The sequence below is a fragment of the Alosa sapidissima genome, chromosome 3, assembly GCF_018492685.1.
Source record: "Alosa sapidissima isolate fAloSap1 chromosome 3, fAloSap1.pri, whole genome shotgun sequence".
NCBI lineage: Eukaryota > Metazoa > Chordata > Actinopteri > Clupeiformes > Clupeidae > Alosa > Alosa sapidissima.
The window spans coordinates 24,650,791-24,664,539 of NC_055959.1; the positions used below are offsets into that span (position 1 = coordinate 24,650,791).

The 13,749-nt window shown below is 43.6% G+C and overlaps 2 protein-coding genes across 6 annotated transcripts in view; one reads left to right on the plus strand and one right to left on the minus strand.

The window, feature by feature from the left end:
* Nucleotides 1–2,954, plus strand: part of helz (helicase with zinc finger) — a 38,394-nt gene extending 35,440 nt beyond the window's left edge. For all 4 annotated transcript variants that reach the window (XM_042085112.1, XM_042085113.1, XM_042085115.1 and 1 more), the window contains exons 30-31: nt 762–975; nt 1,967–2,954. In XM_042085112.1, the coding sequence (XP_041941046.1) occupies nt 762–975; nt 1,967–2,304 (552 nt within the window). In that variant the 3' untranslated portion in view covers nt 2,305–2,954. The remainder of the gene's footprint in view (nt 1–761; nt 976–1,966) is intronic.
* A 655-nt stretch (nt 2,955–3,609) lies between these two features.
* Nucleotides 3,610–11,876, minus strand: cacng1b (calcium channel, voltage-dependent, gamma subunit 1b). 2 transcript variants are annotated; one of them, XM_042085121.1, is made up of 4 exons: nt 11,438–11,876; nt 7,309–7,380; nt 5,862–5,999; nt 3,610–5,609 (listed from the first exon to the last, which is right to left on the minus strand). In XM_042085121.1, exons 1-4 carry the CDS (start codon nt 11,676–11,678, stop codon nt 5,377–5,379), a joined length of 684 nt encoding a protein of 227 aa, XP_041941055.1. In that variant the 5' UTR covers nt 11,679–11,876; the 3' UTR covers nt 3,610–5,376. The 2 variants fall into 2 exon arrangements, with proteins under 2 accessions (XP_041941055.1, XP_041941054.1); XM_042085120.1 differs by having other exon boundaries at nt 7,309–7,383.
* Between the last annotated feature and the right edge of the window lie 1,873 nt (nt 11,877–13,749).

Below are 13,749 nucleotides of genomic sequence, written 5' to 3' on the forward strand. Positions count from 1 at the left end.
AGTCTTCTTTGAGATTATTGGATGGCATGCTCCAGCCCACCCAACCTTCAGTGAAAGTAGACATAAACAGACATGGGTGATCATTACAGTGCTTGACTTTATATATTTAGTTAGAAAATGATCTGTTAGTTGATCTGTCTCAAACTATGCCATGTTGGGTCCTTGAATTCGAGCGAGTGGGTGTTGAAAATCCTTGAAAAGTTGTTGAATTTGTTGTTTAAGAAGGTGTGAGAAACCCTGTAACACTAAATAGTTAATCCACCACATACCTGTGCACCAGACCTGTTTTCATGTGCCAAACTCAATGTCTCAGTTTGGTAATTTTGTAGCCTACCTCCCCTCACAGAGGCAGGTGAGGAGGTATCTGAGCCTACAGAGAGCATTTTACAAAGCATAACTTCAGTGTTGGAGTGTGATTGCTAGCCCAGTGGCAGCTCACAGATTTAAGCAGATACATGTCTGTGTCAAGCTCCCATGTGAGCATCAAGCCTACCCGCTCCCCATTGCCATGGCGACATCCCACCAGTCGAGGTGTAGAAAGTTGTGGTGAAGTGTTGATTTGTGTTAAGATGTTTCTCTTAAAGGTGTGTTTTGTTTCTCACCCGTTATCCATGGCTTTCACGCCTCTTTTCAACTTCTCTCTCTGTTTCTCTCTCTTCATCCACTCCCCTCATTCACTCTCTCTCTCTATGCCCCCCTCCTGTTCTCTCTCTCTCTCCCTCTCGTTCTCCTCCTCTCTTTCCCTCTTCTCCTCGCTGCAGTATGAACCACGGGGTCCCGGCCGGCCCCTGTACCAGCGGCGGATCTCGTCCAGCTCTCCCCAGCCGTACCCCGACAGCCCTCAGGACCCCCAGCCCCCCGCGCCCCCCTGCCGGTTCCCCCCTGCGGAGCTGTGGCCCGCCAGTGGCCCTGCCTCCATCCACAACATTCCATGCAACGGAGCGAGCCCCCTGGCCCCACACAGGGACAACATAGGTATCGTAACACCCCCAATTATCACCACTTTTGTTCAGAAATTCTAAAACAACGATGTTTTTTAACACTTCAAAATAACATTTACTAAATTAACCTTACATTTTTCAGTAGCCATAGTTGTGTAGATTTGAACAAAAACTGGTTTGGTTCTTAACGGGAGCATTTACTGCCTGAAATATCCGATTTTGTTTACCACGCTCGGAGTTATAGTGCTGGCCTGATGGGTCGCCTATTTACACCGTTTCAACGGCACATGGACGGTTAGACCGAGAATTCTCGTCGTGAAATTAAAATTCCACTGGAGCTCCAAGCGGTTGTGTACACGCAGCCTTACAACACTGTTTACAGCTCCTCGAGTCACGGTAAAATGTCATTTTTGGTACATAGCTAATTTAGATACACCTATGTTGTGGGTGGTTGCGTTTCTATAGGAGTCCGCTGTCTTGGTTTGTATAGAAATGGATATTAAGTGACACATACACGCAAGACGGTGGAAATACGGGACCGACGGTAATAGGGGGAGTTACGATAGCACGCGTCTTCACATTCGTTTAGCACACTTCAGATATGATGTGCTTGTCATGTTAGGTTCACTTGTGTGTTAATGTCTTTCTCCTGCTGTTTGATAGTTTCTGCTAAAAGTCAGTAATGAAATCACAGAGTATTATGAAGTCGTTATCATGTGCAGAAGAACTTTTAGAACCCCTGTGATAACTCCTTATGTAAGCCTCACTGTAATTTTGGATACAATGATGGTTTGCTAATTGGTTCACATACACCGGGCTAAATGTTCTCAGGCACTGCATGGGAAATCAGGCGTGGGCCTGATTAACAAACTCCTGTGTTTGAAAATAGATAATTATATATAACAGCTTTGAACATTTCTGATAATGTCCGGTAAAGAAATGTTCCCTGCTTTGTGCGATTGCTGGTGCGTAGTGAAGCTGTTGACTAATTCCATGCAACAACTAACCTCCCCGCTTCTCCACAGTTACTAAGGCCATGAATGCTGCCGAGGATCATGGGAAGACGGAGGTCCTCCAGACGCCCTCGCACCCACCCAGCACCGCGTCTCTGCAGCACCATGGACAGTTTCCTCCGCTGCTGCCCAGCAAGCAGACCCCTCCAGACCCGGGGGGAGGGGGCAGCCCCAGCCCCGCCGGGCCCCACAAGACCCCAACCATGTCCTACGCCAGTGCCCTGCGCGCTCCCCCAAAACCGCGGCCCGCCCCTGAGCAGGCCAAGAAAAACAACCCTCTTTCTCTGTTACAGGAGCTTAGCATAGGCAGTGCAAACAGTAGCAATGGGTATTACTCCTATTTTAAATAAAATCAAATACATACCTGTAAAAAATATGAAATATATATGAAAAAAAAAGGAAAAATAATCAAGAAAATGAAGAAAAAAATGATTTTGTCAGATAGTTTTGTTTTTTTCCCTGCGGTTTTCGTTTCTTTTTTTTTTACTTTTAATTTAGCTAGTTGTTCTTTTACAGTTTGACAATTGTGATTTTGCAAACAAAATTAAGCATATATTCAAAGTTATACCAAAATGTTGGACAAAAACAAAAATCAGGAAAAAAAAAAGATTTATGGGACAAAGAAAAGGAAAAAAAAAAGTTTTTTAAACACATTTTAAGCGAATTAGCTAACCACTCAGTTGCCTGTCTTCTGCTTCCCTCTTTTCAGGAATTATGTCTGCTTTGTTTGCATCGATTCATAAAAAAGTAAAATTGTTGAAGTGATTTTTCTTATATATATTTTTTTTTTCTCTTCAGCTGGCTTTTCATTTTTGAAATGATGTTGAATTCTTCCTTTTATCAATATTGGTGTGTTTCCTTGTGCTTGCAGCTGAGTGGTTAGTTGACTCCCTCACACACACACATACACAAAAAAAAACCCTATATAAAAAGTTGTATAGCTGTAGACAACCCTTTTCTCAAAACTGTACATATGAATAAAAAGACATGAATGAAATGACCCACGTCTCCAGATTGTAGTATTTTCTTTAACAACAAGAAACAAGCTACACTACACTATACTGAGCTATAGAACATTTGATTCATCAAGTCGCACTTCTGAAATATGAAATGTAAAGATTTCTGTACGTTGTTATAAAGCTCTCCATATGTATCAAAAATTGAGAGTTCTACCGCACACTGTTTTGACATTTACAGAGCGAACAACGCGTTTCGCATGCAGCGTCTTCAGGTCTGAGCTCTCAGATGTGTCTTTAATTACCTTCTAGTCACATGACCAGTTGTTTGTAACGTCCATTTTAAATGCCAATATCCAATATTCCCATAAACAGTTAAATACAATCAACAATTAACAGACAAATGTGTCTATTGGCATTTAAAATGGACGTTACAAACAACTGGTCATGTGACTAGAAGTGTGTGGTCATGTGACCATACTGAGCGAACCTGAGGACGCTGTAAAATTAAGTAAACGTCAAAACAGTGTGCAGTAGAACTATCTCAATTTTTGCTATTTAAGTATGTTCCTGTAATCTACCTGCACCTAACCAGGCTGTGCATGGATCTTGGTGTCATTTGGAATACTCCCCATATGTATGTTGCACTTTCACACATCCACTGGGCATCTTGACATCAAATGCTTCATTTGTGGATTTTGTTCATAAGCTCTTACGCAGAGTGGGCATTTCCACTTGATGTTATTTCTCTATTCATTTGAATAATTTTTATTTAAATCTGTAATCTGATGCTTTTGACGTTATACAGTATGACCAAGGCTTCATTCTACGTTTTTGTTTTTCTGATTTAGTTGGCCTGAAACAGATTTCAGCACTTAGACATCAAAAATAGTAGTATGTTGAGGGATGCTACTGTCAAATTATGATAGTGTTGCTAAGTTCCTTATTAGCCAAGTCAGGCAATAATTTAGCAGCTTCTAATGATTTATAGTGTTTTAAAGGACACTGATTTTCACATTGTCAGCATTGTAAGTTATGCTTGTGCGCCTTATTCAGTGTTATTCTCCTCCCCATATCCGACACCTGTGCCATGCCTTTGGGTGTCGCTCAGCATAATGTGAAAAGCCTTATGGAGCCACTGCATGGACATCAGCAGGTCTGAGCATGTTTCCTCTTCACTCAATTCTGTAACTGTATCAGCCACATCCCACAGGGTCAGCAGATTGTTACAGCTATTACCCCTTAGTGAGTCTTGCTGTCTTCATTCCCACACTGAACACTGAAAACACACAAGATTCTCGAAGGGCATATTTTAGTGCAACAATACTTTATTTCATATTTTCTGTAAAACACGAGTAAAGTAGCTGTCTGTCTTGTGAGCTATATAGGCATTTCTGTGCCTTCTGCAGGGGAATCAATCTTGTAAGGCCCAGCATCTTAACTTCCACTGATGGGGGGGGGGGGGGGTCCTTCCACTGCTGTTGACTGACAGTAAAAGCTTTGTCAAGAACCATTTGTTTGTCTCAGTTTAAGAGAGGGTTTGTAACCTGTGCGAGATAAAAAAAAAATTGAGATGATAACGGTGTTCTCTCTCCATCACTGAATGACTGAATGGTGTTGTTGTCTTCTGCCATTGTGAGTCTGACAGACTTGCTTCTCAACATTTGTGTTCTTAAAGAGGGAAGGTGCATGAGACACACTTGACATATTCTATATTTCACTTGGTTTACTATGGCTTATCTTTAATAAAAATTACTGCACTTACTGACTATTAGTGCTAGTGTTGTGATTTTCTTTTTTCTTGAATTAATATGTGACAGACATGAATTTAGCTAGTGGATGCCTTCTACATTATACCTCTATTGAAAAGAATCTAAATGCAAAGGATTTCTGATACATTTGTATACACATGCTCTAATGACTCACATACCCTTAATGACATCACATAAACTTAAGTGGTGTTTAACATGGGAATGATTTAACAAATAGTCAAATCTGTGCAGTGTTCCTCTCAAATGGAATGAACATTGTAAACTATTATTCAGTTTATTGTTAACAGCTCAGTACAGACAACAATAATAAGTCACTGCAAGAAATGCACTGAACTTTTAATTACATTTTTATAAATAGATGTATTGTCTATTATTATTACTACTATTATTAGATGATAAAATGAATGCTGATCTCCCCCATTTCATACACACTCAGGCTGACCTATCAAGCTCCATGATCTGAACTGAAAAAAAAGATACAAATGAGCATTTCTAAACTAATTACACCTTTCAAGTTCTGAGAGGAGTGAGACAATACTAGCAAGTTATAGCTAGTTATTTCCAATGTATTTTCAGGTGAGTGAGGTGGACTTTATTGGCACCAGAGAGAAGCAGATTTAGCATAAAGACAGCAATTGCACGGGGCCTCCTTCAAGAGAAGGAAGTGAAGTTTCCTGACTTGGCCTCAGTGAGACTAGTCTATGGTGTCAGGCTCGGCATCCATGCATGTCTCCCAGGGGTTACGGGGCATATGTGGCATGGACACCAGCAGTAAGCTGATTCCGCTGAGGAAGAGGAGGATGAAGGCTGAGCATGCGCACGCAAAGGACCACGAGTAGTAATACTCCATCCAGATGGTCAGTTCGCTGTTGATCATCCTCTTGACCGACTGACGCATCACCTCCACGGAGATGACTATGCAGAGACCTGTGGAAAGCAAGGTGTGTGGCAAGTTCATCAAGTTTTTAAGCTTATTTTTCTGTTTCCTTCCATTTGTTAAAACTGCTTCACACAATGTTCATGCTCATGATTCTCCACTTCTATTGGGCCAAAGACTGTAAGTCTGAAAATGTCAGTGAAAAAAGATCTTTCTCATTGGCTAGTTATGTTTTTTCCCCCCTCTGATTCTTGATGCCACTTGACCAATGCATCAGTGCAGTGCTGTACCCTGTATCCCACCTGCAAAGGCATAGAACATGCCAGATGGCCTCAACAGGTAATCTCTGCCCTTCCCAAAGGCACCCAGGAGGCACATTGTCCCCAGGAGGATGAAGGCCAGACTGAAGATGGCGATTGCCGCAGCAGAGAGATTGTACTCTGGAAACCAGGAATGACAGTCAGAGTTATAAGCCACTTCATAAATACCTTGATAAAATACCTGAATTGCCAGTCCTTGAGAGCTGACGTACTTTGATATGTATTTCATAAATAAGAGACAGTGACAGGCTTCTTTGTTAGGGTACTGAACTGAAGTGTTTAACTTTTTATGACCAAATTAACACATGTAGATCAGACTAAACCCAAATAATTCATGGTGGCAGTTTGGGGTCTCTTAATTCTAAGAGAATTGAGACAGGCTTTTTCCCTTTTTTTATCGTTTATCTTATTTAGGAAGGAGGAAGCACTGCCCCAGAGAGAATTTTTTCAGAGAGGATTTTTCCGAAGAGCCTGTTTAAGGATTGCCATCATTCAGTCTCCCCCTGATCCACAGCAGAAAGAGGTCAGTGCAACTCTGACCTGTCCTCAAACAGCATGGTGGCTCAGCTGCTGTGGCCACATTATCTCAGAAATGATACCCCTAACGTCTGCCATTTGATGTCTGAGTGAGAAGGATTTGTGTTCATGCGAAGCATTTTAAAGGTGAGCCTGGTGAGTGAGGGGGATCAGACAGGGTGCAAACTGACTCAGCAATCTAGAGGTTCTATTAGGCTGGGGGATGGATGTCATCCTCCTATTATAGCCTGGGTGTCCCATCCCTTTACCCTTTTGTCATCTCTTTCCTTGTTTCCTAACATAACTAGATTGTGTGTGTGTGTGTGTGTGGGGGGGGGGGGGGGTTCCAATCAGTCACCCCACCAGATATCTGTGAATCTTCTCTGAAATTATTTTCTTAGCCAAAACCAACATTTTGATTTGCTTTGATAGTCAAAGTCTATATAGGCTATATTTCAGGCGAGATTTCTGATGCTCTCTATACCTGTATTCTTTCCATTATCAAGTTTATGGGTCAGAGGCCTCAAGAGCCAGCATATCTATGTGGTGGACAACTTCATTATAATGGGCTATTGTTTTCCTAGAAAATAACCTGCTTTCTTCTTGCATGGCAACTACCAAATCATTGTGTTTCAGATGTTCTACAAAGGTAATTATTTGCTCATTCATGTCAAGTTGCCTATTTTGAATTCTTCTTTACACAAAATAAACAGTTTGGTTATAAATGATGCACAGTATTGAATCTATTTACTTTTTATGTTTATGTGCCACCCTTCTGTGCTTCAACCTGGCCTCCCTTTTGATGTTTGTTTTATTTAACTGCCATTGATGCTGCGTGAGTCAGTGATGCACTGACATGTTCACTTCTTTTCGTTCCCTACCAGGATTAATAAGACTTAGAGGCACGACCTACCTTTCTGTGTGTTTAACTCAAACACTTCCGCCTCCTCCTTTGATGTGAAGTGCCTGAAGTAGGAGCAGTTCTCTGCTGCAGAGGAGAGCAGAGTTGTGAGGAGCAGTTGTTGGGAGTCTGAGGGGCTGGTGGGTGGCTAATGGCTGTCAGCTTGCGGTGGTGGAAAAACTCGGCCGGCTCAGCCTGACATTTGCGAAGCTGGCAACCACGCTGCATGGGCGAGCAGCATATGCATGCATGGACGGACGTGTGTGGAGGACAGAGGATGAGAGCAAACATAGCGTAGCAGAGGCTAAATGCCAAGGCAGTGCAACAGCTTCAGACCAAATCACAGGTGCTGTAAGCAAGCATTCTGTATGTTGGTTGCAGATTTAACATTTATAGAAAACATTGTTTATAGTCCACCATCAGTGTCAGCATTCCTGCTGTGTGTGCACATGCCTGCAGGTGTGCAGTGGAATTCCTTAGGTCCCTGCTGAACCCCTCAGATTAAGCTAACCTGAAAGTGACCCATCTGAACTGTGGAGCCTGATGTGGGTCCTGGAGATAATCATGTGTTGGAGGGGACTGGACGGATGGATGGTGTGTTTGAGTGTACGTGCCGGCAGTTGCTCAAAGAGGCACAATTGCATTTTCAAATGGGGGGGGGGGGGGGGGGGTCCAGTTCAGAGTAGATTGGTGGGGGTTGGGGGAGGGTGCGGTGCAGGCATGGTAACAGGGAAGCTGTTTGTTAGTCTGACGATGAATCTCTATCAGGATGACAGAGAAAGAAAACAGTCCAAAGGTAACCTAGCAACCATCTTGTCTTAACAGCTGTATAACTTAAGCTATGGGGGGAGAGACAGTTAAGGGAATGGATGGAATTGATAACAGGCAGAAATGAGCAGAACAGAAAGAAAGACAGGAGTGGAGAAAGTGTGGGGGTGTGGTGAAAAGAGTAATGCATAAGAATGGAAAGGAGAGGAGCTGTTTTCAGAATGAAATAGAGTGACTGTATTGTTCCCAGTGCCATGTCATTAACGCCTTTTGTCAGCTCGAGGATGTACAAGTCAGAAAAACCTCATAGCTCTCAAAACAAGATTTCAGGCAGATGGAAAGTCTTCCACATAGAATTGGCACTATTGTCTCGTTCCTTTTTCTGTAGTCTTGTCTCTAGTGAGTATAATTTCCTTTACATGGGTAACACATGATGGCTTTCTGAGAAAGATTCCGATTTATTTGAGGGTTAGCAATGGAAGTGAACAGTTTTCAAGTGACTGTCAGTGGTCAAAATTCTACATCCATGCCAGGAGCATGGTGTCTGGAGCTTGGCCATCCCTGTGTTTGTAAGACAAATGTAATTTGCCCACACAGTGCCTGCACCCATTTTGTTGTTTTTATTGTGCATGCAATATAGCTTGTGCCTCTTGAAATGGTGAAATGAAGAATGGAGGTGATATTTTTGGCCACAACACTGGCCCCACAGGTGTGTTAATGACAGGAATTATTCCTAAGAGAAGGCCAATTAGGAAGTAACGCAACTCATCACGTTAAGTTTTTATTTCTTGTGTCTTCTCTGCCTGTCGTCCTCACCACACCAAGCAGGGCACATGGACCTGCTGAGGCTGGTCTAAATCGGTCACCACAAATGTTTTTCCTTTTTCCTTTTTCTCCACCTCTTATTATGGCTATTTTTGACATTCAGTACATTTAGCATTTTAGAGTGTATTTTGTCCACTGAAACACACACACACACAAACACACACACACACACACACACACACACACACACTCACACTCTCTTTCTCTCTCTCTCACACAGAGACACACACATGCACACACACATATATACAGAATGACCGTCAGATTCTGGGTCAATGTGAATAGAGGATTCCAGTGGAGCTGCTAGCCTGCTAAGAGCTCTCGCATCTGGGTCAGCACCGAGCCTGCTCTCCTCGGGGGCACCAGCGTTTGGGCCCAACTTTTACCACCCCGGGCCACGGGGACCTCCAAGTTAGAGCAGCAACACAACATCTATACAGCATCTCGCACCACTATCAGAGGAGCTGCCCTGCCCCACCTTTGTTCCTCATTCAGTCATCTCTGGGTTTTCCCTCCTGTTCATGTGATAAATCAATGTTGTGAATATTCATTCACAGTAATTTTGCCCTAATCTCCTAGCCTGGACATGCTCACCTAGATCTCCTTTCAGGGAGATACTAGTCCGGAACCGCATAAGCCTTGTGACCAACGTGCAAGTAACATGCAACGGTGGATCGTGTAATAGTGCCCGGTTAGCCCGGTCCCGCCTTTGGCTGGCAAACTACTGTAAATGATGTGCTAACATGTCGCCCCTCTGCTGTTTCTGCCACCTGGTGGAGGTGCATCTGTGTGTCCTCCTACTCTGGCCATCAAGAGATCCTCTTCTGCACGTAGCCTGCAGAGCACTTGAGGGTCTGTGTTATGACAGCATGCATGTTATCAAGAGCAGTAATTCCAGCTTCGTAGCTCTCACAGCACAAAGGCGCCGTAATTGAAATGGTACATGATAGCTTGGCCTGCCTCCAACTCTGACAATCAGCATTTAAATCTGATTATGGACCCTTTCAAGAGAGTTCCATTATCAGCATCATAGTTGGCCCCACAAGACTTCCGTTTTAACATTTCATATGTTATCTTAATGCAGAGGAAGTAGATTGGGGCCCAAATAGAACGTTCAAGCATTGTTTTTGTTTACCTTGTTGAAAGGGTCTATATGGAAACCGCTCTCTCTGTCTCTTGGGCCAGAGGCAGAACTCCTTACATCCCATTCTGCAATTACAATTGTGGACGATCATGCATCGCCATGGTAGTGTGGAGCGGTGCAGAGCGCGGCCCCTCATTCCCTCTCATTAGCACTGAGACACTGCACTGGCTAAACTGACAGCATCGGTAGCGGCAGCATCAAAAGCAACCCGAAGGCCTCAAAGATGGAGGCAAAGCGGAATCCACAGTTAATACTGTGGGGGTGGAAGAGGGGAGAGGCGACTCGCTGCCACGGCGAGAGAGAGAGAGAGAGAAAGAGAGAGAGAGAGAGAGAGAGGGAGAGGGAGGGAGTGAGAGAGAGCTTTGACTGTCATTATTAAGCTGCCATACACAGTGAGGGCTGCCCCCAAGGGAGAGAGGTAGAGGGCTCAATCCCAAACATGTCTGTCTAGAGACTAATGTCAACTGCCAGCATACTACTGCACGTGTTATGGAACTGTTTGTTACTCTATTGCCCCTCAGGCTTATCAGCTGTGAGAAGGTCCAGGGCGCACAGGTGGTGGGAAGGTGAGGTATTGATCTGCTGCTACTGGTGATTGCGTGTGTGTATGAATGTATATGTGTGTATACCTGCGGAACTGACAGACTGATGTTTAGCCTGATGTGTTTGTTACAGAGGCATCCACAGCCCCCCCCCCCCTTCTCTCTCAGTCTCTCTCTCTCTTTCTGTCACTGCGCTCTCTCCAATCCACTCTGTTGGAGTCAAGACAAAGCGGTGGTTTGTATTGATTATCATTTATCTGGCAGTAACAGCAAGCTTTTGGAGGACTCGGTCTACAGGGAGCTACATCAACTGTCCAGCCGAACATTCAGACAGTTTCTGGGCAGAGACAGCATGCTGAGTGAAACATTTAAGCATTTCAAACACTGAGAGCCTGATAACAAACACCCAGAATTGCATTGTGTTATAATGTGTTATGTTAATAATTTAACCAACGAATTATACATTAACATGTATGTGGTTTGGTAAACATAGATTTATAAAATCTGTTCTTCACTGACAATGAAAGTTTCACATGCTCAAAGGTTTAAAATAGCTAATTATAATTCTTGGTTGTCCTTTGTGAATTAGTCATACTGGGAGTTCTCTCTGCATAATCATCATCTGTGAGTTCCTACATCATTTTCAAAATAAATGCAAACAAGTATTCAGAACAAAATCCACACAAAGGATGTAAGTGCAGAGGCCACCTACCATTTGAACCTACCCCAGCCCACTGTAGGCATGTGATTAGATGGGGGTTAAGAGAACCACCGAGGTGGGATAAGATGGGATGGAGTGGGTGGGTGGATGGATGGGGGGGTGGATGGGGTCTGGGCGGTGGGGTCTCAGAGAAGCCCTTACCTCCAGGCAGGCTCAGGGGCCCACAAGCGGTGCCCTGGTGGTCCTCCTCGGCAATGAAGATGGACTTCTTGCAGAGCCGCCACAGCCCCAGGTGGGCCGTGTCGCAGGTGGAATTCAGCCGCTCCAGCCGGGAGCTCAGGACCGCCCAGTGGTCCGTCACTATGGCGACGAACATGGAGGAGATCCCCACGAGGATGATGAGGAATGTGATCTTCACCTTGGTCTTTTTGTCCTCCAGCATGGCTTCTCTGCTTTTGTTTACCTTCCAAGTTGGTCAAGTACTCCCCTGTGTTTTATTGGTCTGTTTTGCTTTTCTTGTTTTTGTTTTGTTGTGGCATCCAAGGGTTCCCTCAGTCTGTTGTCTCCTTGATGCAGGTTGAGACCAAGGATTCTCCCTGTCAACAGGAATGCCTTTCGTTTCCAAACTCGAGACGCTGTCTCCTCTCTCCAACCTGCTGGTCACAAATCTCTGCTCTCTGCATAGGAAAAAAAGATAACAGTGCCCTAGATTTCTTACTCTCACTCTCCCTCCCTGCTATGTGTTGCTGTTATGGGCTGTGGCTACCACCGCTGCTTTTCAGGCGTATGTAATGACACAGAAAAGCTTTATTACCACTTTGTCACAAGACACAGAATGGCCCAGAAGTATTTTGTTTCCAGTGGGACTGTTGACAGGATGCCTCTGGTCATATCAGGAGCAGTTTCAGGGCTTAAGTCATCAACAACAAAATTGTACATTGTCTAATAGCAAAATAATAGTTCTCATGGAAGTGGAAAGATGTTGATGGAATGTTGTCTTTCGGGTATAATTTGCCTTGTTCTTTTACGTTTTCAGCCAGCGTTCATTTTTTGGATGGTTTTGCTGTCTCTTGTCTTAGGTCACAGGGGAAATTTATTTTATTGGGGGAGGGGGGGGGGGGGGGGTGTCTGAACAAGCTGATCTACTTTCCCCCAATCAGGGGAGGTTAGAGACAGCTCATTCACCTGACCGCCTGGCCGCTTTATAAAAATAAGTTGAGAATTTAAAATTTCCACACTGGAAGATTTGGGGAGGACGAACAGTATGGAGAGACTGTAATGTTATCGTCTTCCATGCCTTTTTTCATCTTCTGCCATCAGTGTTCTTCAAAATTGTACCCATATGTTATCATCTGTTACAGTGATTTCAAAAGTATATAAAAAGACAGATGAACATATTTTGTTGTTTATGAAACTGTGAAGCTATTCCTTTTCAGAGATATAACTTAATTGGTTTATCAGATACTTCAAGAAATAATATTAAATCTGGAATATTAAAGCAATCATAATCATGACAACCACCATTGTGTAGTTTTTTTGTTTTGTGCAATTTGAGGTTTACAATGGACACTCACTCCAGTCAACTTTTCCATCCCGATTTAGAACCTGAGCTGAAGCTGGTCTTTTTATAAAGCATGGTGGCCCACTTCTCTGTACAGGACCATGGCCCATTTTCTCCCCAGACAGTTCTGTCTCATCTTCAGTTTTTGACACAGAAAAAATAGACTGGATTTCAAAATAGACACCTGACGGTATGTAGTACAATGCAACGGAGTAACAGCTCTTATGAAATAGACATAGCAGTGTTGACAGGAAAAAAAGACCTTGAAATGAAACAGCAGGAATTGTGTCAGTTGTGTTTATGCAACCAGAAATGTGGTGCCTTATTCGATCCCTACCCCTACCCTAATGTTCAAGTTTATTATAACCATTTCAACATTACAGTTGATAGGAATTTCTAATGGTGTGCATATACAGTACCACACAATTGCACAATTACACTCTGGCACAGGCCAGAGTGCAGTAGGAACAGTCCATAGTGCAATGGCAAATGGGAATGACCCTAGTGCAGTGGGGCATCCATAGTGCAGGGCCCCCCACAAGTACAGTCCACAAGTACATAATACCATAATAATAAAAATGGTGGCAGTCCAAACTGTAAGGAAATACAGCACATACCGGTACTGTACGTCACAGGGAAAAAACATTAACGTTAAGCCATGTTTAAGTGTTGTATTGGAGGTGGGTGCTATCTCTGAAGCGTGAGGTGGGAGAGGTCAGTTTTGATGTGTCTAGCCTTCCTGGTGATTCTGGTGTCATAGTGTGAGACTATGCTAGGCAGACCACAGCCGATGCTGGTCGCGTTACCGTACCAGGACATGATAGAGAAGGTCAGCACACTTTCTATAACGGCTCGGTAGAAATCATGTCATGCCTTTCTGGCTAACCCCAAATTTCCTCAGCTGACGGAGGAAGTAGAGTCTCTGATGGGCTTTGCTTATGTTCAGGTCCCA